This window comes from Arvicanthis niloticus, chromosome 20 (genome assembly GCF_011762505.2).
Source record: "Arvicanthis niloticus isolate mArvNil1 chromosome 20, mArvNil1.pat.X, whole genome shotgun sequence".
NCBI classification, from domain to species: Eukaryota; Metazoa; Chordata; class Mammalia; order Rodentia; family Muridae; genus Arvicanthis; species Arvicanthis niloticus.
Window position 1 is genome coordinate 35467855 of NC_047677.1, and position 23147 is coordinate 35491001.

General features: G+C 45.7%; 1 protein-coding gene across 5 annotated transcripts in view; it reads left to right on the plus strand.

Annotated features, from left to right (window-relative positions):
* Fam13c (family with sequence similarity 13 member C) overlaps window positions 1–23147 on the plus strand; it is a 111998-nt gene that overhangs the window by 69265 nt on the left and 19586 nt on the right. For all 5 annotated transcript variants that reach the window (XM_034524126.2, XM_034524125.2, XM_034524124.2 and 2 more), the window contains 3 exons: window positions 5402–5549; window positions 18446–18656; window positions 19896–20034. In XM_034524126.2, the coding sequence (XP_034380017.1) occupies window positions 5402–5549; window positions 18446–18656; window positions 19896–20034 (498 nt within the window). The remainder of the gene's footprint in view (window positions 1–5401; window positions 5550–18445; window positions 18657–19895; window positions 20035–23147) is intronic.

Here is a 23147-nt window from a genome sequence, read left to right on the forward strand (position 1 = left end):
ACTAAGTCCGGCATGACTGGTTGGTGAAATGGCTGGGTGGTCACTGTCTCCTTCTAAAGCTTGCCCTTGCTTCCCAGTATGGATGTAGGGAAGTAATGCATTGTTATTTGTTGGAGTGTTAACTGTTTACTTGCTAGGCTGGAAACTCCAGCAGGAAGAACCTGATGTCCGTCTCTTAGTCTTCATGCAAGTCTGGCTCTTGCCTCGAGTATTCAAGCATCATGTGGCTAGCACATCTGCACAGACCCTGCCAGGACAGGGAAATGCCCACAGGGCTTCTTGGGTTAGCTCTACAGTGCTTCATCCTGATTGGATAGGCTAGATATCTCCCATCATTCCCTGCGCAGACATGTGTATGACTGTGGCATTGGCTTTTCACAGTTCAGTCTCTGCACCGTTACCCTGGGGTCCTAGGACATTGGTTGATACAGACCCATCCACATAGGGCGTCCACGTGAGGAGGACTCTACTGAGGAGGGCCGTGGGGCTGAGTGACAGGGAATAGGGTGGCACGTGGTGGGGACAGAAGGGCTTCCGTTTTACTGTCTTGTCTTTGGTCCCCAGCAGTTGTCTTCCCTTCTGCTTAGAGGTCTCCCTGGATTGTTGATCTCCATCCTTTCTGCCTTGCTTGGATTTCCTGCTCCTGCGCCGCTGCCGCCACATCCTCCTCCTCCTCCTCCTCCTCCTCCTCCTCCTCCTCCTCCTCCTCCTCCTCCTCCTCCTCCTCCTCCTCCTCCTCCCCATTCCTTTATGCGTGGTTCTCTGCAGTGTCTCAGAGAGGAACAACCCAGCCATGCAAGTAGATGTCCTGTGTCATTCAGCGTTGTTCCAATGAGCGTGCTCGGTGGGGAGAAGGCAGCATAACAGCAGCTGGATACTCCCAGCTGTTTTCCCGTGTTATGGCACCTGAGCGCACTCCCAGTTATGGCCCAGAAGCTTTTGAGTCTTATGTACCCCTATGTACTTGACATCCCTTGCTGCTCCAGACTCAAGTCTAGGAGCCCACGGGTATCAGGTTTTTGCACCTCCATCCTCGGTATACGTGGATGCTTGGCTTTCTTCCCATTCAATAGAAGGGGACTCCAGAGTCATTTAGAATGAGGTTCCTGGTTGGCAGGTGCCCAAGTGAAACCCTGGGAGGTAGAAGGATGAGTCACAAAAGGTAGGTTCCTCATGTGGCCTGTCCACATGGACCCCTCTTCCCTGTAGCTGGTGTTTGGGGTCATCCACCCTGAACACAGAGTCCAGTCCTGGAGTGATGGCTACCTACTGCTGCTTACCAAGAGTGCTCTCTCCCCTCCCCTGGGCTCCCTGGAAGCAGCCCCCAACAGGGACTCCTACCCATTACTGTTATGTCTGCTTCTTCGTACAGATGAAAAACAAATAATAACCAAGGTTTGCAATAGCCAGGATGCTTGCCCACAGTCAGGCAGGATACAGAGCCCCTTAGGCATCCCCTGTGGTTCTGTGGGAACCTGAAAGTCATCCTTTGCTTTGTAAATTACGCAATAACACATAGGAGTCTGAGCCAGGCTGCACGCACCACATAAAATAAAATAAAATAATTGAGAATGTATCTCTCTGCTAGAATGCTTGCCTGGTATGCGGGAAGTCCATCCTGGGTTCTTTCCCTCCACTGCCTGAAACCAGCCAGGCATGGTGATACATACCCATAATCCCACAGCTCAGTGGGGTAGAGTCATAGGGATCGGAAATTCAAAATCCTCCAGAGTTCTAGGCTAGCCTGGGCTACATGAGACCCTGTCACTAAAGAGAGAATTGGAAAGGTCCACCTCCTTTCACACATGATTCTTTAAAAAGTCATTGTAAAATACATTTAATAGGAAAAACATGACGTCTTAAGCCTTTGTAAACATACCACTCAGCCATACTAAGTCCACACACCTTTCTGTGAATCCTTCGCACCTGAAATTCTGAACCCATGAGGTAACTCTCTCCCTTCCCGACCAGCCCTGGGGAATCAATGCTCTGCTTCCTGGCTTTATGGGTTTTCTACTCTCTTGGGTAAGTGGAATTACACAGGACTCATCTTTCTGTGGCTGGTTCATTTCACTCTGTGGTAGCCTATGTCAGTTACTGGCTTCCCCTTGAATTTTGAGAGATGTTCTCTGTAAGGTCATCCATGATTTGAGCACCTATTCATCTGCCTGTGGACCCTTGGGCTCCATCACCTGGTATTAGTCTTTGAGGGGTGCCACAGACTGGGCAGCTTAAACAGCAAAAATGCATTTTCTCACAGCCTTGAGTTTGGAAGTTCAATGTCAAAGTGCCCACTGTCTTAGTTTCTCCTGAGGCCTCCTCCGTCCTTGGCTTGTAGACGATTGCATTCAAACTGAACCCTCATGGAGCCTGCCATATGTGAATTATCCCTGTGGTCTCTGGCTCTTATGAGGCCATCAGTCTTACTGGGATGGGTTGTGATGCTTATGGGATCTTTTAACTTTATTTACATCCTTAAAAGCCCCGTCTTTAAGTATAGTCACATTGAGAATAGAACTTCAACAGAGGAACTTTGGAGATGAAATTCAGCCAGTAACACCTCTAAGCTCCTGAGATGCCATAGATGTGGGGCATGCGCAGAACTGCCCAAGCCTTCAGGTTCAGTTCTTTCCCGTGCATACCTGACAATGAGGTTGTGTAATGTGGTATTTGTATTCTTCAGATATGCAGAGCCCACACTATGGTATTTGTATCCTTAAGATATGTCTCGGCCCGAGCAAAATGTTGAGGCCTGGGCGGACCCACGTTTGGGCGGCCACTGTATCCCGGCCCAAGCTGCCGCTCCGGTCTGCAGGTCGGGGTTCAGCAAGAGCGAGGGTGAGGGCAGACTCTACCTAATGTCTGATGTGTCTGATTTGTCTGATCTCAGTCTGATTCTGATCTGTTCTGTCTCTGCTTTTTATATGTCTTACTTCTAAGCCACGCCTCTAAGTTACACCTTTAATCATGCCCTTAGGTCTTGTTTCTAACTCTGATCTCTATACTTCTAAGTCATATTAAGTCATACACCTTTAATCTCACACACCTTTAATCTCAAGGTATCTAAACCAAGATTATCAGAGTGTGCTCAGCTGTTGTAGGCTATTGTAATCCAAGTCTCATGTCAGGGTATATGGCTCAAGATGGCTGCAAAGCTGATAGCCGCTTTCTGCTAAAAGTCGGCCCCCAACAAAGATATGCAGGGCCCACCATGCTGTCTCCTGCACAGTCTCCATCATGTCAGTTCCATGACATCGTGTAGCTCCTTAGTGTACTTTTGTGCTTGTGAAGAGACCGTTCTGATTTCCCGGTGGGGAGTCCCCTTGAAGTCATCCTTGGTGTCCACCAACTAATTGATGCCCACCAAATGATTAATTGGTCATTACCAACCAACTGATCAGTTGGTGTCCACCAACTGACTGGTGTCCACCACCAACTGATTGATTGGTGCCCAATAACTGATTGGTTGGTATTCACCAAATGATTGATTGGTATTCACCAATTGATTGGTTACCTTTAACTGCTTTGTGTCCTCCAACTGCTTTGTGTCCTCCAACTGATTGGTGACCAAATGGCTAGATTCTTCTAGAAACTTGGTGCCCTTGCGCTATCTGTTTCTCCTCTGAGCATCCTTGAGCTCTCAGCTGCTGGAGACATGTCCCAGCAGGGAGAAGAGCCACGCTGCTTTGTCTGAGCTTTGGCTATTAGGAATCACCTCTGTGTGTGGACAGTGTTCATGTCAGCTCGTGAGCGTATCTGTGGCTGCTGGAGGAGGGACCCGAGTTGCTGAGGTGCCCACTGACTTCAGAATGTCTGAGAAAGTTTCTAACATCCCTCGGGGAAACATCATGTAAAAAACACTACTGTGGTGTCAGCTCAGTGGATAAAACAGTGGGGAGAAGTTAGTATAGGGAGAGAGTGATTCGGGAGGAGAAGCTCCGGTAGGTAGGCATATGGTAGAGCATACAAAGCAGAGTGTTGTGAGCTAGAGGCAGAATGTGGAGGAACAGGGGTTGATGTGACGGTATTGGACATGCATGAAGGAGGATGTGGGGGGCAGTCAGAAACAGGGGTTGTGTATGAAAGAGGAGGAAGAGTTGGGGGGGGTCGTGTTATTATGGGGGTGGTAGGTAGAGTAAGGGATGCACTTGTAGACTAGGGTGTATAAGTGGGAGTTGAGGTTGGCATGAAAATGTATATAGTATGAGCATTTGGGGATTAAGGTATGTTAGGGTATATGTATGTGTGAGTGGTTTGGAAGCAAGATGTGTGTGGGAGCTCTCTCTCTCTCTCTCTCTCTCTCTCTCTCTCTCTCTCTCTCTCTCTCTCTCTCTCAGGTATGTGGGACAGGCAAGGCTGGAGCTGTAGAGTAGGGTACCCCAGCGTGTGCCTGTGTGGCATATGGGGGTGGGGGGCGGCGAATAATGTAAGAGTGCCTACGTTGGAAGATTTGGGTAGGGAAAGGACCAATGGCCCTGCTTCCCGTGGCTGCCCTTGCAGCAGCTGGAGGGAGGTGGGCGGAATCGCTCCTGTAACCTGCTGAGCTGTCCCACTGTGGCCTCGAAGTGCCCAGCCAGGACTCAGCCATGATTCATATTCACCTGCCAGGGGAATCAGTTTGCCTGGGCTGCTGCTGCATCATGAGTGCGTCAGTCTGCGTGACTTGTTCTTACTAAGAACCTGGGAGAAATTAAAACTGCGACACGAAGGGGTAGGCGGGAGATTGTACTGTAGGCTGCAAAGGATCAATCGCTCTTCATCAAGTAGCTAAGTTAGGCTAAAGGGGCCAGGGTCGGCTCCCTGGACTCCGTTCCCCAGCTGCAGCATCCCCCTCCCCCACCCCCTGCAAGAGAAGTAACTTTAGAAGGCGTGGTGTAAAGCTGGGTGAAGGAGCCCAGAAGCCCCTCCTAGGTGCCAGGCAGCCTCTGCAGCTGTAACTCTTTGTGTGCTGCGGTCTGCCGCAGTCTGTGTCTTGGAGGGACGGTGGCTTTTATGAATGGTAGCCTGGGAGTGGCCTAATGTCTGGCTCCTGATGTCAGCACAGTGAATGAAGAGTTGCGCGGAGGAGCGAGCGTAAAAGCCCCAGCACTTGGGAAGCGGACACCTTCTGAGATTGGCTCTCCAGATGCAGTGTCTCTTGCTGACGAAATCCCAGGTCCCATGTGTCACAGATAGACCGTATACGTTAGGATTTTAACGAGCCAGAAATTGAAGCTGCATGAGGACCAATGCGCATCTGACTCGGGGACCAGCAGCTCCTTTTCCTCGAAGCAGCAGCAGCAGCTAGCCGAGACCCCCTTTCCTGCTAGGCACCCGGACGAAGGTGCCCGGAAAGCTGCAGCCCCAGAGCTGTGTGTTAGGCATCCGCTTAGCTGGCTTCATGTTCTGCTTTTGTTGGCAGAATTCCTTGCTGAAGCTCCAAGCCCTCGAATCTGGTCTGTGCTCCGCGTTTCTGACGACCCAGGAAGAAGATGGCCAGGTGCACGGAGTTAAGGACCCGGCCCCAGCTTCCACGCAGAGTGTGCCTGCCGACAGCGCGGATCCTGCAGGTAAGAAAGCAGAGAGTCTGGGGATGTCCCGTGTGGTACTCAAGAGACAGCTCAGCCTCTGCCTGGACTCCGGACAGAAATGATGTAACATCAAAGCCCAAGCCTAGGAGCTGATTAGAGGGAACGTGAGGATTTAGGATTAGCTTGCAAGGCAGACTTTACCTAAATGGGAGTCAGCTGAAAGCATCGGCGCACAACTTCTTGTCATTTTTCTGGTTGCTCTGTAACGAGGAGTGGTGTGCTCCACTGGACTTACGATGGTCTGTGCTGTCTTAAAACTTAGCATGCTTTTGAGATACTGAGGACCAGCGGAGTTTCATCTCCTCCGTTCACTCTCTGAATAACTGATCTTCTGCCGATCAGTAAGCAGAGTGAGCAAGAGTAAGTGGTCAGCCCTTGGCTCATTCCGATCATGTATCCTTGTTCTGGCTTCTTTTGAATTTTCCTTTCTAAAAGTCTCAAAACGGGTCTGAATTTTTCTTTTTTTCTTTCGGTTTTTTTTTTTTTTTTCCTTTCAATCCTAGGGACGGCTGATTGGCTAGCCAACAGAAGGCAAATTAATGCCCTCAGGAAGAATTCGAGAGGAAGGAAATAGCAGTTTACCTGAGGAGAGAGCTTATCCTTCTCCATACAAATCCGCCAGAGGCTGGCAGCCGGCTCCCTGGATTGGGGGGCGGGGCCTCAAAGGGCTTAGGGGAACTAGCTCTAGAAGAGGCCCTTAATCTCCAGGGCCTGGAGGAAGAGATTGAAAATGGCAATTCAATTCAGCAGCACGGACAGAGGGCCTTACTTAACACACTTTCTGTTTAAGAACATCTCACGTGCTCTAAGCAGGCCAAACGGTCATCTGCAGCGTTGGAATTTGTTTTGATTAACAGTGAGCTGCTAAGGGTAGCTGTTCCTGTTACCTATATTCCTATGATGAGGGAACTGTTTATACATTTGGTGATAGTAACTTACTGAATCGAACGGTGAAATAATACTCGTTGCCATGAGGACCCGAAACCTAGTGGGATATAGTAAGTGGTAAAAGACTTCCCTGTGGCCACCTGTCATTAACAATTAATTGGTGGCCTTCTTGGGTGGTAGGCAAGCTCCCCTCCTGTGTTGGCCACTGTGTTTGGGTCAAATGCGGGTAGAAGACTGATTGGGATAAGGACCCAATCAATGCTTTAAGTCAGATTGTCAGACAGTGTGGCCCCTCTTCTTCAACCTTATATTTTTCCCTATTTATTTATTTAACATATGGATAGAAGCCCTCTCCCCTCCCCCTTCCCAACATATATCCCCTCCTCCGATCCCCCTCCCCTTCTTCTCTGATAAGGAGGAGGTCCTCCCTGGGTACCAACCTACCCTGGCACATCAAGTCACTGCAGGACTAGGCACATCCTCTCCCAACTGAGGCCAGACATGGCATCTCAGTTAGAGGAACAGGATTCACAGGCAGGCAACAGAGACAGGCTCCCTAACTCCAGTTGTTGGGGGACCAACATGAAAACCAAGCTGCACATCTGCTACATATGTGCAGGGAGCCTAGGTCCAGCCCACGAAGTCCCTTTGCCAACCCTGGATTTTGTTTCTTCTAAAAAAAAAAAAAAAAAAAAAAAGCATATATAACATATACAGAAGTCTGAAGCAAAATATAAATTAACCTTTGAATTGTCTGATGCTTGAACTAGCTGGCCAAGTGTCTAGCATAGAGTGTATAGTATTTGTTGTATGTTGAATATAGATCCTTTGGGGGTGTTTTTATGATGATTTTTAACTTTTAAATATCAAGATGATTTTATGCTTTTTAAATTCTGGATAGACTGGATTTTGAACAAACTTTAAAACCCTCTCGTGAAATGTAAATAGATTGTGAATTTACCTAGGGGTTGCTCACAGAAAGGAGCAAGCAAGACCTTCTGTGTTCAGTGACAAGTGGCAGGAACCAGACAAACGGCTCCTTTGAGATGGAGCTCGTGGTTCGGATGCTGGACTTTTTTTTTTTTTTTTTTTTTTTTTTTTTGAAAATTTTTGTTTATTTTTTATTATTTTATGCACCTCGCATGCTTGTGCTTGAGGAGATGGCAAGCCTCCATGTAGGTACTGGGAATAGAACCTGGGTCCTTTGCATCAATAACAAGTGCTCTTAACCCTTGAGCTAACTCTCCAGCCCGGATACTGAATTTTTTAAATCTAGAAAACTTGAAAGTACCGAGAGTGCTGTCCAGGTAACTAGACTCTGCAAAAACATAAAGAACTAAGGGTTTTCATGGACCCCAGAGAGTTTCTTCATCCAGCTGAGGAACTGTCAAGATTAATTCGTAAAATACTTTCTTGGGGTAAGGTTTAGTCTCATGCACTCCCAAGACACGCTTTTATTTTATGACTCGCTAGTTACGGTTCGGAACAACAGTTTGTTTTTTTGTTGGTTAGAATGTAATTATGGCATTTGTTTCCATATTTTTCTGTTTCCCAACTCTTCCTACTACCTCCTTTAATTCCTGACCTCATTTTTTGTTATCTCCTGTGGGGGGTAATATTTAACCCCCCCCCCCCAACACACACACACACACACACACACACACACACACACACACACACACACACACACATTAGAAGCGGCCAGAGGCCAAGAGCCACACCGTGCTCCCACCGCTCCTCGGCTCAGACTGCGGCTCCAGCCAGCCAGCCAGAAGCACCGGCTCTGGCACCCATGAGACGCCAGCGCGGTGTCTGGCTCTGCTAATCCACCACACTGTTCACAATGCTTGGCTGAGCCCAAAGTATCCCGCTAACCCTGCAGTACCCGGTAGAAATGAGACTCTTAAAGGTATCCAATAGTTTTATATATTTAGAAATGCTCAATTAACAGGTTGCCCACACAATTAGAGTTGTTACTCAATTACCTAACCTTGATCTTAAATAACTACCTCTACTAGAGATACTCGGTCATCCTCCGCCATATTCTCTCTTCCTCCTCTTTCCTGTCTCTCTTACTCCTCCTCTTTCTCCTCCTCCTCTCTCTTTGCTCCTCCCACATCCTCCCCACCCAATCGTTAGCTCCTCCCCCAATCGGTCCACTATAAACAATGTTGCAGCAGCAGGAAACCATCCTGGTACAATCTCCCTTCCTCTCTCTCCTTTCTCCATGTAAGCAAGCACCTGTGCACGTAAACCTGCAGAATCTGTTAAGTATTTCTTGCTTGTATATTATTTCAGGGATGACTACTTGGTATTGGATAACCAGTTAAGGGTCTCCTCACTAGGGGAAGGCTACTTCTCACTCTCAACAGTTGTCCAAAGTCTAGGGGTGTGCCCTGTGAGATCTATGGTCATAGATTGATCAGCAGTTCTTAATTTGTAGGAAGTATATATGGATTTTGGGGGCTATTTTTTTTTAAATATTTTGGAATTGTAGGGGTGTGTGTGTATAATACCTGTTCGTGAGTACACGTGTGTGCACGCACATGTATTTAAATCCCTGGTGAAAAGAGGACTGTATAAGATTATCATAAATGACCACAAGTCCATAAAAAATGATATTAAACATTTAATTTTCTTAAAGTCGTACCCTCTCTAGCCCTGTACACCATTTTAGCAGTAGATTCAATAATTAACATAAATAGGAGAAAATCCACCCAGTGATTTTGATAGGAATTCCTGGGTGTTATTTGCCAGCAGGGGCTACTAATGGTAAAATTCACAACTAGAAACTGATGTCACTATAAGAAGGTTTGGATTCACTTCAGACTTACTTAGTACATGACTTAAGTTACTTAAATCTCACAGTACAGGTTTGAACTGATGGTCTGATAGAAGAGCCATAGCAACTTGTCTGGTGGTTCAAACCTTGGTCTTTAAGTTGGTTTATGGGTTGTGAAGTTCCTAAGTTTCAGTAAGGTACTTGAAAATGGCATCTTGTTCTACAAAACCAGTTTCAAACTATACCTGCCACAAGAGTGGATTTTCTGGTACCGTGTAGGCACAGACTGGTCTTAACAGCATTCTGGGAACTTCTTATGTAACATAACCATCAGGAAGATTTACCCACATGGAGATTTTCACTCTTTACCTTAAACAGTCTTGGGTGTCAGTCCCAGAGTCTGAATATTTTATGAACACTCCGAGCAACAGGATCCACTAGTCAAGGGGATAATGTCTTGGAGAGAGAATTTCAAGGCTTCTGACTATGCTTTACCATTGTTATCAAGGGACCACAGGAGACGTATGATTCAGCATCTATCGGGTCCGTATCAATCAATTAGGTCATATCACTCAATCTAGGTCAGAATCAATCAACTTCATCTATTAACTTCAAGATCAAAATGGTACTTATGCACCAAGGTCACAGGCAGGTGAGATGGCTCATGGACAAGGACCAGGGCATAGACACATCATATAATACAGGGGGCTCTGGAGCAAAGTGACAGGTAATTTGAGAACATTGGAAGGTCCATGAACTGTTCTTGCTTGTTGGGAACTGTCTAGTTTGGGATTAAAATGTCTCTCACATGCTTGAGGAGTCCTCTGTCCCAGATAGAATCTCACATAGGTCATCCTACCTGTAACTTGCCAAATACATTGTCTAAGACAGGAACTGACAGGGTATGGGTCTTTGTGTCTCCTTCTGGTTGACTCTGTTCTCTGGTGTAAAAGTCTTTGGAGAAGGGGCCTTGTGGATGCAGCCCTTAGAAATGGGTCGACTCTTGTCGGAAGAGTTCAGAAGTAACTTTGGAGAGTCGGAGTGGCTTGTTGAAGGTGCCACAGACGGGGGTGGGCAGTGACTGGGAACAAAAAGGACCTGTTTGGACCGGGACTTCTCCAGTTCTTTTCTTCTGGTGTTCACTGTCTAACTCAACTTAGTTCTTATACTCACAATCTTCCAAATTTTGAAATTTAAGTTGGTAGCTTGTGTGCACTTCCTATAACTGCTTTGTTTTGAATGTGACTATTTGAATCTATTTTTTAAAAGATTTATTTATTTTATACATATATATGTACACACACACACATACACACACACACACACATTGTAGCTGTCTTCAGATACACTAGAAGAGGGCATTGGATCCCATTACAGATGGTTGTGAACCACCATGTGGTTGCTGAGAATTGAACTCAGGACCTCTGGAAGAGTAGTCAGTGCTCTTAACTGCTGAGCCATCTCTCCAGCCCTTGAATCTATTCTTACACTGAAACTCTAAGCCCCAGATTTGTGGTTAATTTGTCTGTTTTAGCTCACTGTCTCCAAGGTCATTTTCGCTTCTCTGGCACTTGTGCCTTTTTCTCGTGTGTGCCATTTGATTCCGACAGGATTAAATTAGAATATTATTCATGAATATGGGAGAGATGATTTAGTTATGAAATGTTATCATTCACGAGCATGGGGCAGGCCAAGATGAACAGGGGACTCCTGTCCATCAAATCTCATAACACCATGGGAATCCATAATTGTATCTGTTCAAAAAATAATTTAATGCCTTCCAAAGTATGGGCATAAAACATTCCTTTTTACTTTAGCAAAATAGTGATGGCTTTAGGATCATCTCCCAAGCAATCCCTGCTGATGTCATTGCATCAACTTTTCTGTTATATCCTTGTGTTCTGTAAGAACTCAAAGGCTGTTGCCCATCAAGCTAATAACTCAGTGCTTGTTATCTGTTGAGAGCAGATGGGGCAGGCTCTGCTGGCTCCATCACCACTGGTTCACACTGCCAGTCATCTGCCCTCATGGTGCCTCCTACAGTTGGAGACCTTGACCTGAGGCTGTTTGGTATTTTATTCCAGCTGGGGCTGAAGAGATGGATCAGTGGTCAAGAGCATTGGCTGCTCTTCCACAGATCCCTGGTGCAATTCCCGGCACCTCCATGGTGACTCATGACTGCCTATAGTTCCAGTTTTAAAGGATCCCATGGGCTCTAGACTTCTTGGGCATTAGGTATGCATGTAGCACACAGCAGGTAAGACACCCAAACATACTTAGGAAAAATGCAGCACCTACAAACCGACACTTACCATTTTAGAAATGTAAACAAAGATTAATCTAGGATCTGTTTGCAAGCATTGGTACTGACACGTCTGTCAGCACGATATTAATTCAACTTTGCCCTTTGCTACATATGTCAAGAGAGTTTGCGTTCATTGCAAAACATGACCCAGTTATTTGGTTCTATTTTTAAGATGACCTTGGTATGAAATTTGGACCGTAATCCTCTCGAAAGGCTGAATATGTTATATTCACTATTCAGCTTTGTTCTGAGATAATAACTCCTTGCACATTTTCATAAGCTAGCTTGGTGACTTCATACGGGCCGTTTAATCTTCCATTCCTCAGCTTTCTTTTCTTTAAATGGCAGAAAGGACACTAACTACTCTTAGTTTTGTTGTAAAACTGTATAGAGTAAGATTTGTGAAATACTCCGCATGTCAAGCCTGGTATATATGTTCAGCTATTATTATCTTTAACTTTTAATTTAGATGATTTGAATTTGTGTGTGTGTGTGTGTGTGTGAGTTTGTGTGTGTGTGTGTGTTTGTGTGTGTGTGTGTGTGTGGTTGGTATTTGTGTGTTTGCATATGGGTACACATGCACATGTTTATGAACCTGTGGAAGTCAGAGGGCAACCTTTCAGGAGTTGATTCCCTTCTTCAGTGTTCTTCCTGAAGATCGGATTCATGTTTTTGGATTTGTCAGCAAGAGCCCTTGACCACTGTGTCATCTCCACAGCCTATCTCTTATTATTGAACAGGTGGGCATTCTTGCCCAATTCAGAATTTATATTCCATCAGTTCCAGCTCGTGATGATGATCGAATTTGCCTTTAGATACCAACTGTCTCATAATTTCTAATGTTTTCAGGGGGTGGGGACAACATCTGCAGTTCATTTTACAGATCTCTGCCGGAGTCTCGAATGTGATCGACATGATTCTAGCTTCCGTAAGCAGAGGGTGTCTATTTCTTGTGTGTGGGTAGACTGTCGCTGTCTTCAGACACACCAGAAGAGGGCATCAGATCCCCATTACAGATGGCTGTGAGCCACCATGTGGTTGCTGGGAATTGAACTCAGGACCTCTGGAGGAGCAGTCAGTGCTCTTAACCGCTGAGCCATCTCTCGAGCCCTAAGCAGAGGGTATCTATAACGGCAATAATCCATAGAGCAGCTGGCTCAATAATCACTAATATCAAAGCTGGAACCACATTTGCTATAATAAATTATAGCCTGTACTTCTGCCTATGAGTCCAGTTAAACTTTCTCCCATGTTTTTAGAACAATCTTCACCGTGTTGAAAATAGGTAGTATCACACTGACGCTTTGTTTATCAAAGAAAGCATTTCAAAATGTAGAGATGGCCATGTCCTTGTCTGAGGTCTTTTCTACAGCTTCCTTTTTTTTTTTTTTTTTGAAAGGTAGAGAATATGATTCTTATAACTGTTAACTGCCGGATAGTTACGTAAGCTGCTAGCCCAACCCAGAATTCCTTTCAGCTGCCGTAATGCTCATGGCCACCTTGGCATGGTGATACTTTCCTCTATCCTCATTGACCTCTTAACCAAGCCAGTCTGCTTCTCCTGCAGCCACTTTATCGCCGCGACTCTAGGCTTACCCGGTTCTGTTTCCTGCATCCTTGCAGACCTGTTAGCTCCTTCAGAAACTTAAATATTGCGTCTCTACAACAGAACCCAACAGAACCCACCAGATATTTTTGGTTGGTGTCCTAATTTGCTTTCTGGTGCCGTGATGAAATGCTGACCGAAAAAACCCGCCTTGGGGAGGACAAGGTTTATTTCACCCTTGGGCTTTTACAGTCGGCAATCAGAGGAAGCCAGGGCAGGAACCTGGAACTGAAGAAGAGGCGCGTGGAGGAGGAGCCCCGCTCTCTGGTGCTCTTCTCGGGCTTGATTTCTCTTCATTACACACAGCTACTTCTTTTACAGAGCCCAGCCATTCCTGCCCAGGGATGGTGGGCTCCATCCTCCGCCATCAATTAACAATGAGAAAAAGTCTCACAGATGGAATGGAGCCATAGGTCATTTTCATCTCCTCTTCACAGGTGACTCTAGGTTCACCGAAAGCTGACAGATGAAGCCCATACACTGCGACATTTGAGTTTGTTTCCATGGCCTTCCCTTTGAGTGTGATGGTACTGGCCCTCCAAGCTGTCTGTCCTGAGACCACCAGGACCAGAATGTTTAGGCTTGAAAGTTGCTAAGATCATGGGCATGCTTTGGGCTCATTTCACATCCCAAACCAGCCAAGGCTCGTGTCTGGCCATTGGAATGTATCTGATAGTTGCTTATGGGCCCATCACAATGACAAACCCCAGAGCGAAAATAATGAGTCTGTAAGTTTCTGGTTTATACAGCTGAGCAAGCCCTCTTGGGCTCTTGCAGAGATTTATTTTAAAAGTTTGAGTTGCTTTTTAAAAATCCGCATTAGGAAGATACATTTTTAAATCTGACTGAGTCACCGGAACGTAACATCTGCTTCTGCCTGCGGTTGCAGCCAGATCAGAAGTGGTCTCTTGGCCGCCACATGCTGGAGGTAATTATTTCTCAGCTTTGTGTTCCCTACTGTTCCGTGAGTGGGCTGCCAGAGACACTCTGGCTTCCAGCAACAGAAATGTGTCATCTTCTACTTGAGGAACTGGTCAGAGATATCCTTCCCCCTACCTCCCAACCCCAGAACAGGTCAGCCTAGTTCTATGGAACTGAAAAGCCAGCTTCACATGACAGTGATGCAAAACCCTCTAAGTAAGTGTTAGGACACAGTGAGTCACCTCCACAAATGCCTTGTTGATATTCTTTGAAAATAAGCACTGACGAAGAGGTCCAAAATGTTGAGGCATGCATTGACTGACAGGTCCTCATGGTGTATCCTATAGGTGCTCCCAGGAGGTTCTCAGAGTAATATTTATCTTCCTAATTTTATGATAGTCACTGAAATAATAGTTCTCAAGGGGAGCACCTATCCTAATGTCTCACCAAGGATTCGCCGACAAACTTTGGTGTTTTTTTTTTTTGTTTTGTTTTGTTTTGTTTTGTTTGAGACAGGGTTTCTCTGTGTAGCCCTGGCTATCCTGGAACTCACTCTGTAGACCAGGCTGGCCTTGAACTCAGAAATCTGCCTGCCTCTGCCTCCCAAGTGCTGGGATTAAAGGCGTGCGCCACCACCGCCCGGCTAAACTTTGGTTTTATTTTAGAGATTTTTTTTTTTTAAAGATGGGGCTCATAACCTCCTGATTGCTAGTGCAAGTGTCCGGTCCCCAAACTCAACCCTAGGAAGTTTAAGATGAATTTAGTCTAATGTTGATTAGCTTAATAGGTGTGGGTAGCCAATCAGATTAGCATCTTAAAACATAGCTCTCCTGATTAAACTGAAAATCTCAAGAACTAAGTTGCAATCGCGTCCAGATAAACGCATATAATACGGAAAATGACTTGCATGGCTGTGCTAAGAGTTTGTCGGGATGCGGCTTTATTTAACGTCGACCTTGCTTAGCCTTGTGAGGAAGGTTTCATTTTTCTCGTTCAATCCATGAAAAATCTAATGAGTTTTAAAAAGTTGCATTTTGAGGCCAGTGGGTAAAAGTCCTTGCTGCCAAGCCTGAGCGTGTAAGCTTGACTCCCAGTATCATATTGTGGGATGAGGGAACCAACTCAGAAAAGTTATCTTCTGGGCCACACATGGTATAGGTGTGTATACACACATATGCCAGTACACATAGTTATGCGCGTGCACGAACACACACACACACACACACACACTGTTAAAAGCTTCACTTTGGTCCATATCCCTTAGCCAGTGGAAGACCTGGTATTCACACCCTGTTTCTGCTCTGTTGCACTCAATGTGACCGCTCTCAAAGGCCGTGGGACCTGGGAGAATGGAGCCAATCAATGAGGCGGACTAAAGTCCCAGGCAGCAGCCAACTTTATTCAGCACCTCAGACAATTTACACTCTGAGGGTTAAGAGAGGTCACGTGAGTGAGGTTCTCATGAGTTCAAGTTGTATACAGTCCTGAGGACTAGCCGCAAGTGGGCAAAAACATGTCTTTCCACAGAGGCATATAAAGGATGGTTTAAACATTCAGTTGCATAACAGCAGCCAACGGAAATGAGCGATCTGACGTGAACTCACTCCTACCCGCTACACCTAGGAAGAGCACGAAAATGTATCCCAAGAACAGTTCTGCGATTTGAAGAAACTGAGGTCACTAGACCCCTGTCTTGCCCTTCGATTACTGTGGGCTTTCTTTTTCTAAGATTTAAGATACATATATCACAGAGATTTTTGGAAATTATAAAGACTAACTTCTTTTATCATTGTGTGAGCACTCAACCACCATTTGTAAGCGGGAGCCTTGCTTCCTGTAGAGTGGATCTCCTCTTGTGTCTTTTCACAGCTCTGTGTGTTTGGTACAAGGAAACAGAAGGAAGCCAGCAAACTGGCTGAATCTGCCCCTCCCCGCCAGCATTCAGTTACCAGGCTCTTGGCTCCTAGCCCCTTCCTCTAAGTCATCACATATCATGCCGTGGGCCTTGGCAAGCTGCTCCTTCCTTCCGAAGAAACAAAGATCATGTCCTAGGATCCTTGAAGAGCCATCAAGCTCTAGGTGGCTACATGCTTTTCCCTGTGCAGTTGGTTGGAAGAGGCTGCAAAGTCTGTTCCCAGATGGCAGCACTGGCTTTGAGTCCTGCCATGGCCTCTTTTGAGCAGAGAGCCCAATGAATCTGTCTACACAAGTATATACACAAATACACATGCCAACTGATTTAATTAAGCCTGTTTTCAATTCACATGGTATGTTTGGAGAAGAACTAAGGCTCTGTGAAATTACCAGTAGTATTCATTCTCTAGGACTAGCATATATATATAATATAGTATAATATAATATAAATTACATATTTAATATATACTATGTATAATTCTACATATATTTCTATATACATATATGTACACACATATATACCCATACATATATGTGCATATACATATATGTACATATATATCACATATATGCATATGTGTATGTTTATATAAACATATATACACATATATTTTATATGTATATGTACATATATATACATTTATATGTATGCATAGCATATAATATACACTATTACATATATAATATATTATAAATGTATATATTATGTAATATGCATATATATTATATATTTGTATATTATGTAATATATGTATATAAACATGTATAGAAACATAAACATATATGTATATATATTTATATATGTGTGTATATATACACACACATATATATACATATATACATACATATATACATACACACACACACACACACACATATATATATATATATATATATATATATATATATATACACAGGATTTATTAAGACAGCTTACAGGTTATAGTAACAATGGCTGTCTACAAATTGAAAGTCTATGAATCTAATAGTTCTTTCAGTCCACAAGGTGGGATGTCTCAGTTGGTCTTCACTATGCTCCAAAATCCTGAAGAAATAGGCTATAATGCCAGTGAAGGAATGACTAAACTTGCCAGCAAGATTGAGAGCCAGCAGGCGAAGAGAGCAAGCTTCCTTCTCCCATGTCCTTTGTGTAGGCTGCCAGCAGGAGGCGTGGCCCAGATTAGAAGTGTGGCTTTCCACCTCAAAGAATCTGGATTAGGCTGTATGTTTGTACCTCAAATGATTTAGTTAAGGAAAAAAAAAATCTGGGCTGGGTGTAGCGGCCCAGGCTTTTAGTCCCAGCACTTGGGAGGCAAAGGGAGCTAGGTCCGTGAGCTGGAGACCAGCCCCAAGTGTCTCAGGGAGCCTCTGGCAGTGTGCCTACCTCTCATCTCCCCCTTAGCACAGGGGAAGCAGACATCTGGACTGGCTCTGCTGGGAACTAAGGACCTAAGTTAGGAGGACCAGGGGAGGAGGTGACATGGAGAATCAGGGCCCAGAGCTGGCCTGCGGGGGTGCAGGCACTGCAGTAAGCTTTGCTTTCATTTTGGTTTTGTTCAAAACAGAGTGTTATGTAATATTTTGGAAGGCAGTACAGTCATTCCTAACTCTCTACATTGGAGTAATTGTGTAGTCTCTTTGGTTTCAATCTCTCTCTCTCTCTCTATCTACTTTCCTTTTTATTCCTCCTCTTTTTCTTCCTCTCATTTTAGGATTTTATTACATGTACTTGTGTGTATATGTGCTTGCTTGCATGATGTCAGAACATGTGTGTGTGTGCTTGCTGGTGTGATATCAGGACATACATGTGAGAATGAGTTGGGAGTCGGAGTTGGTTTTCTTCTCCACCCATGTGGGTCGCAGTGATTGAACTCAGATCACTCAGGCTTGGCCTTTACCCACTGATCCATCCATTGTCTCCCTGATCCAGGAGTATTACTGCTGTGTTTTGAACTTTGTGCTTTCTGCTTGGCAGGCAGGCTCTGAGCACCGTGCATGCTGACACAGCCTTGTGTATCTGACTGACTCCTCGTCCCTCTTCTTCCTCTCTTTCTACCTCCTCCCTCTACTCTTTTCCTGGTAAATAATTCTACTAATCTCCCTTTCCCTCACAGACTGTATCTTTTTACCCAAACTCTGATTCGCTCTTAGCTCCTTTCAGCATACCCTCCGACTCACGAAAATGACATCAAATTCGATCTTTGTGCTGAGCCGGCTGGAAAGACTCATTCTGGAATTGTCTCCCAACACCTTTGCTGGTGGCTTTGTAATATTTTCCTATCCAGGTTTTTTGAGAACAAGCATGGCAGTGTTTTTGAAAGCTTCTCCCATCTCCAGAAGGGAGACACGACAGAAACTTGCCGTTACCACTGATATTGTGATCTTTATTTAGGAACGCGGCAGCCTTGAGCTCTCCGTCCGTCACTTCTAAGTCTGCATCTCTCATCTTGTTTCCCCAGACCCGGCGCCAGCTCATAAAGATGCACAGGGTGACACCGACGTTACACCAGAAGACCTCCAGTCTGCAGGGACCAGCAGGCTGCTCTATCACATCACCGATGGTGACAATCCGTTGTTGTCGCCACGGTGTTCCATCTTTAGCCAGAGTCAGAGGTTCAACTTGGACCCTGAGTCAGCTCCATCTCCACCCAGCAGCCAGCAGTTTATGATGTAAGGAAGCCTACCCCTTTGTTTCATAGTTTTCCAAAGACCTTCATAACGTACAGTGGAATTCAGCTCTGAAATAGAGCAGACGTACCCATGGAGTGCTCTGTTAGACTGTGATAAAGCAAGGTTCTCTCTCTCTCTCTCTCTCTCTCTCTCTCTCTCTCTCTAGGTGACAATACTACTTTTATACTGAGTTGGGGGGGGGGATCTCAGAGAGAAATGGTCACGAGCATCAAAATACATGTTGGGTGTTTTGGAAAGAATGAAGAAGCGCGTGTCTTGGCACGCATCTGAAGTGCCATTCTTAATTAGCCCAGCGTGTTCCCTATGCCCAACAGCGGAGGAAGTGTACATTAGCAAGCTTCCCCTTCAGCTCCTTGGTAGGCTCTAGAAAAGTAGGATCTAAAAATAACCACTGTCCTCTCCAGGTTCAATGGGCAGCCAGAGGTAGCAGTCTCTCTCTGTGTGTGCCAGATGTGACCTCCACACGGTTCATTGAGAAGCATCCCCTTGTGTGCCCAAAGCGGGGGGGCCCCTCCGTGCTCTGCATTGGTTCTTTGTATCTGTGATTGGGGTTACTTCTAGGAACTGTGTTGTGGTCCACGTTAGCTTGCACAAATACTTTTGACGTGGAATTAAAAGGAAGACTCCCTTGGCCAAAGTATGGTCTGTTTCTATGTCCCTAGTTTCTCTCCCACAGCATAACTGCTGTTCTTGAGTTTATCCAGGGATCATGGATGGCGGACTGGAGGGGTGTAGTGAGTCATTGATTGCAGTTGCATGGAAATTGTGTGTCATGTTGAGACCGTGGAAATATTTTCTGGAGAGAGGGCCTCTCCTTTTGACATATTTGAAAGGGTTTTCTTATGTCAGAGGAGTTAACTGCCCATTTAAATCTTGCTTTGAAAATGCCATGAGGTGTGGCTTGTCTAACCTGTTGAAGGGCGCATCTCAGCAGGGCCTCCCTTCTGAGTCCCAAGTTGCCCTTACTGTGCTTTGAAATATGTATTTCCTGTGCTAATATTGTAACATTTATATACAAAAAGTCCCCGAGGAGATTGACCCATAATGCATGGCACAAGGTCAGAGGTCACAAGGGATGTGGAGTGGGGGGATCCTGGTAGACAAGTTGCATAAGGAGCTGCCGCCTGGAATTCTCTGGTCTCCTGGGTTCAAAGGTCAGGCAGCCATGTTCCCTGAGGCCGTTTCTGGAATGATTTGTCTTGTCTGTAACCATGGCAGGCCTCGAAGCTCTTCCCGATGCAGTGGTGGGGACGGCAAGGAGCCCCAGACCATCACTCAGCTCACTAAGCACATCCAGAGCCTCAAGAGGAAGATTCGGAAGTTCGAAGAGAAATTTGAACAAGAAAAGAAATATCGGGTAAGTACCCCAGGGTTTAACGGAAAGCACAGGTTGTGTCTGATGAGTGTGTGGCTTTTTCTCTGGGTCTCCATCCCCCAGTTGTGGCTGCTTCTTCCTTGCTGGAGGACAGTTTCGTATCCACTGGTCACCCATCCCCTCCCCCACATCATGAGTAGAGTTTAATTGAGTTTAATGGCCTGTCGGTCTTGTTCTGCAGCTAACCTCTGTTAGGAGACTTCCTACTCGCTACAGCTCTTATTTCTCCCGTCTTCCTGAGCATCTTTATTGACACTAGGACAAATTAATTTCTTTATTGACTTTACATCCCAGTACCAGCACCCCCTCACGTAGCTCCTCTAACGCATTCCTCCCTTCTTCTTTGAGGAGAAGGAGCTCCCATCTGGGTATCATCGCTTCATTACTCTTCCCACTAACCCCCCTCCCCCACCCCTGACACATCACGTAACTGCAGGGACTAGGCCCATTCTCTCCTACTGAGGCCAGATAAGGCAGCCCAGTTAGGGGACCAGGATCTATAGGCAGACAGGCAAGAGATTCAAAAGGACATGCATGACAGGAGCCTAGCATAACTGTCCTGTGAGAAGCTCCACCCAGCAGCCAGTGGGAAGAGATGCAGAGACCCAACATTAGATGGAGTCTTACAGAAGAGTTGGGGGAAGGATTGAGGGACCTGAAGACGACAGGGACTCTACAGGAAGACCAGCAGAGTCAACTAACTTGGACACTAGGTTTTGTAGATAAAAAAAAAAAAAAAAAAATTGGAAAGCTTCTTGTTAAACTTTCTTTACCTGTGTGTTGATAAGAACTTTGGAACCCAAGACATGCAGAAACTCTTAACCAAAGAGCATAATGATGGAGACTTTTGGGTTCTTGACTGTTAGTTTTGTTGTTGAGTTTTTGCCATGAAGGAACTTCTGGGTAGGTGAGTAGTGACTTCTCAGATGGTACCTGCTGAGGCCACTCACAAAAAAACCCCAACAGAGCCATCTTTTCCCAGCAGCCCCCAGTCCTTCTGCTGGGACTACAGGGTTGCCAGTACAGCTTTGTCTTCTCTCACGATCAAAACCACAGACTCATAGATGAATGTCTGCTCGACCAAAGAAGCCTATGTTTATTTTCCTGGTGACCAAGGAGTAGAGAAAATTCAAGTTCACAGGGAATTGCATAAAGATAGTGCGGGTCTCTGGCAGACAGCCCAGGACAGCTTGTTATTAGAATAAAACAGAGCAGGGAGCAATCTCTCAAACATCTTGAAATATTAAAAGGCTCACTAAGCACTCGGTACAGAGGCGATCTCGGAAGGTTCCTGTGAGTGTGTGATAAGTTTTGGGGCGGAGTGACGAATGGGTAGTGGTCCGATTTTCCCTTCCTGTCCTGCGTGGCTATGGCTTTGTAGAGAGAGGGTGTTTAGGGAGTGGTATCTAGATTAACAGAAAAGGTGCCATCAGATTGGCTTTTATGGCTGTCTGAACAAGGATGCTACATAATTTCCATTCAGCAGTCACTCTACTCTCTGTTCACACAGCAGGGATGTCTCTGCCTTTTCTCTCAGTCTGGTCTTTATCCCTCAGATAAGCAAGCCCCGACCCTCTGAAGACTTCTAACTAGCTGTGAGCTATCCCTTGAGGCTTAGAGCAGTAAGTTAACAATGAACAGGCCGAGTGGTGGTGTCGTAGAGTTCTTTAGTATCTATCTTTGGTAGCCCCAGTTTTCTGGGAGGAGCTGGTTCCACCTTTGATCTCCTGGGGCTTACCAGACCTGCCACACCATCACGATGGACACTACGGAGTGACAAATGGTTCTGTTTTCAAGCCCATTAAGACTTCTGACATGACCTTTTCCGAGTCTGACTGGGTTGTAGATTGCAACCTAAAACAAACCCCCAGCAGCCTCGTGTCTCCAGACAAGCTACTTCCTGTTCTGAGTCATACAGCAGTAACTGAAGTTTGAGGACACTGTGGAAGGAACCCATGTGGCACTTACTACAGTGTATGCTATGAAGGGAGCAAAAGGTCCTAGGCATTGCCGACCTTTTCATCTGTCTGAGCAATACCAAGCAGGTCACATGACAGGCTCTGTCTTGGGAGAACAGGAAGGATGCTTGTGCACGTTAAATATACACTGGCTCCCTCCTGTAGTGTGCACACGGGTTATTATTTTTTTTCCCAACTCTTACGTCCACCAACAGTTGTCTATTTTACTTAGAGAATTTTCTCTTGGCATCTTTTACTCTGTCTTGAGAAGCTTTGAAGAGGCAGGTACTCTCGGCACTCCCTGCCTCCCAAACGCAGGCACGTATGCATACGTATGGACATGCATACGTAAGTACGCACACACAGAGGAGGGGTATAGATGCTAGAGCAATAGGTGGGGAGGGTTCATGTTCACTGCTCTGTCAGTGTTTACCTTTTCCCCCTTTCAGTCGGCACCTTATGTATCCTAGGAAACCGGGCATCCATCCGGTCACTCCTCTTGTCAGGTGCCAAGCTGTGGTTAGAAGCCTGGCAAACCACCTGCCACGTGTAAGGCCTGCTTTCCTTCCCATCCGTTGGACAGTGGTGTTACAGGCCTTTGCTCGTTGTTTCTGAATCTTACTTAGCTCCTGCTAGGCATCTCAGCTTTCAGGACGTCTACATAAACATAAGTCTTTTCATCTCTGCCAAATGTAGCCCTGGATAGAAAGAGCTAGTTCATCCAGATGTTCACTCACTCACTCACTCACTCACTCACTCACTCACTCACTCACTCTGTCTGTCTGTCTGTCTGTCTCTTAGTTTTTCAAGACAGGATTTCTCTGTGTAGCCCTGGCTGTTCTAGAATTCACTTTGTACACCTGGCTGGCCTTGAACTCACAGAGATCACCTACCTCTGCCTCCCGAGGGCTGGGATTAAAGGCGTGTGCCACCGCTGCCTGACTCAGATGTTCACTTTCAACCGAACATGTTGAAACTGGACAAATCCAACCAGATTTTTTCTTACCCAGTGACCGAAGAAAGAGTCCCTGAGAGGTGGTGGTGTGAATTGTAAGAGTCACACAGCCAAGAATCTAGTAAGGGCAAATCAGGTCTTTCTAAAGTGCCTTATGAACGATTTTTTTTTACTTAGTAGAA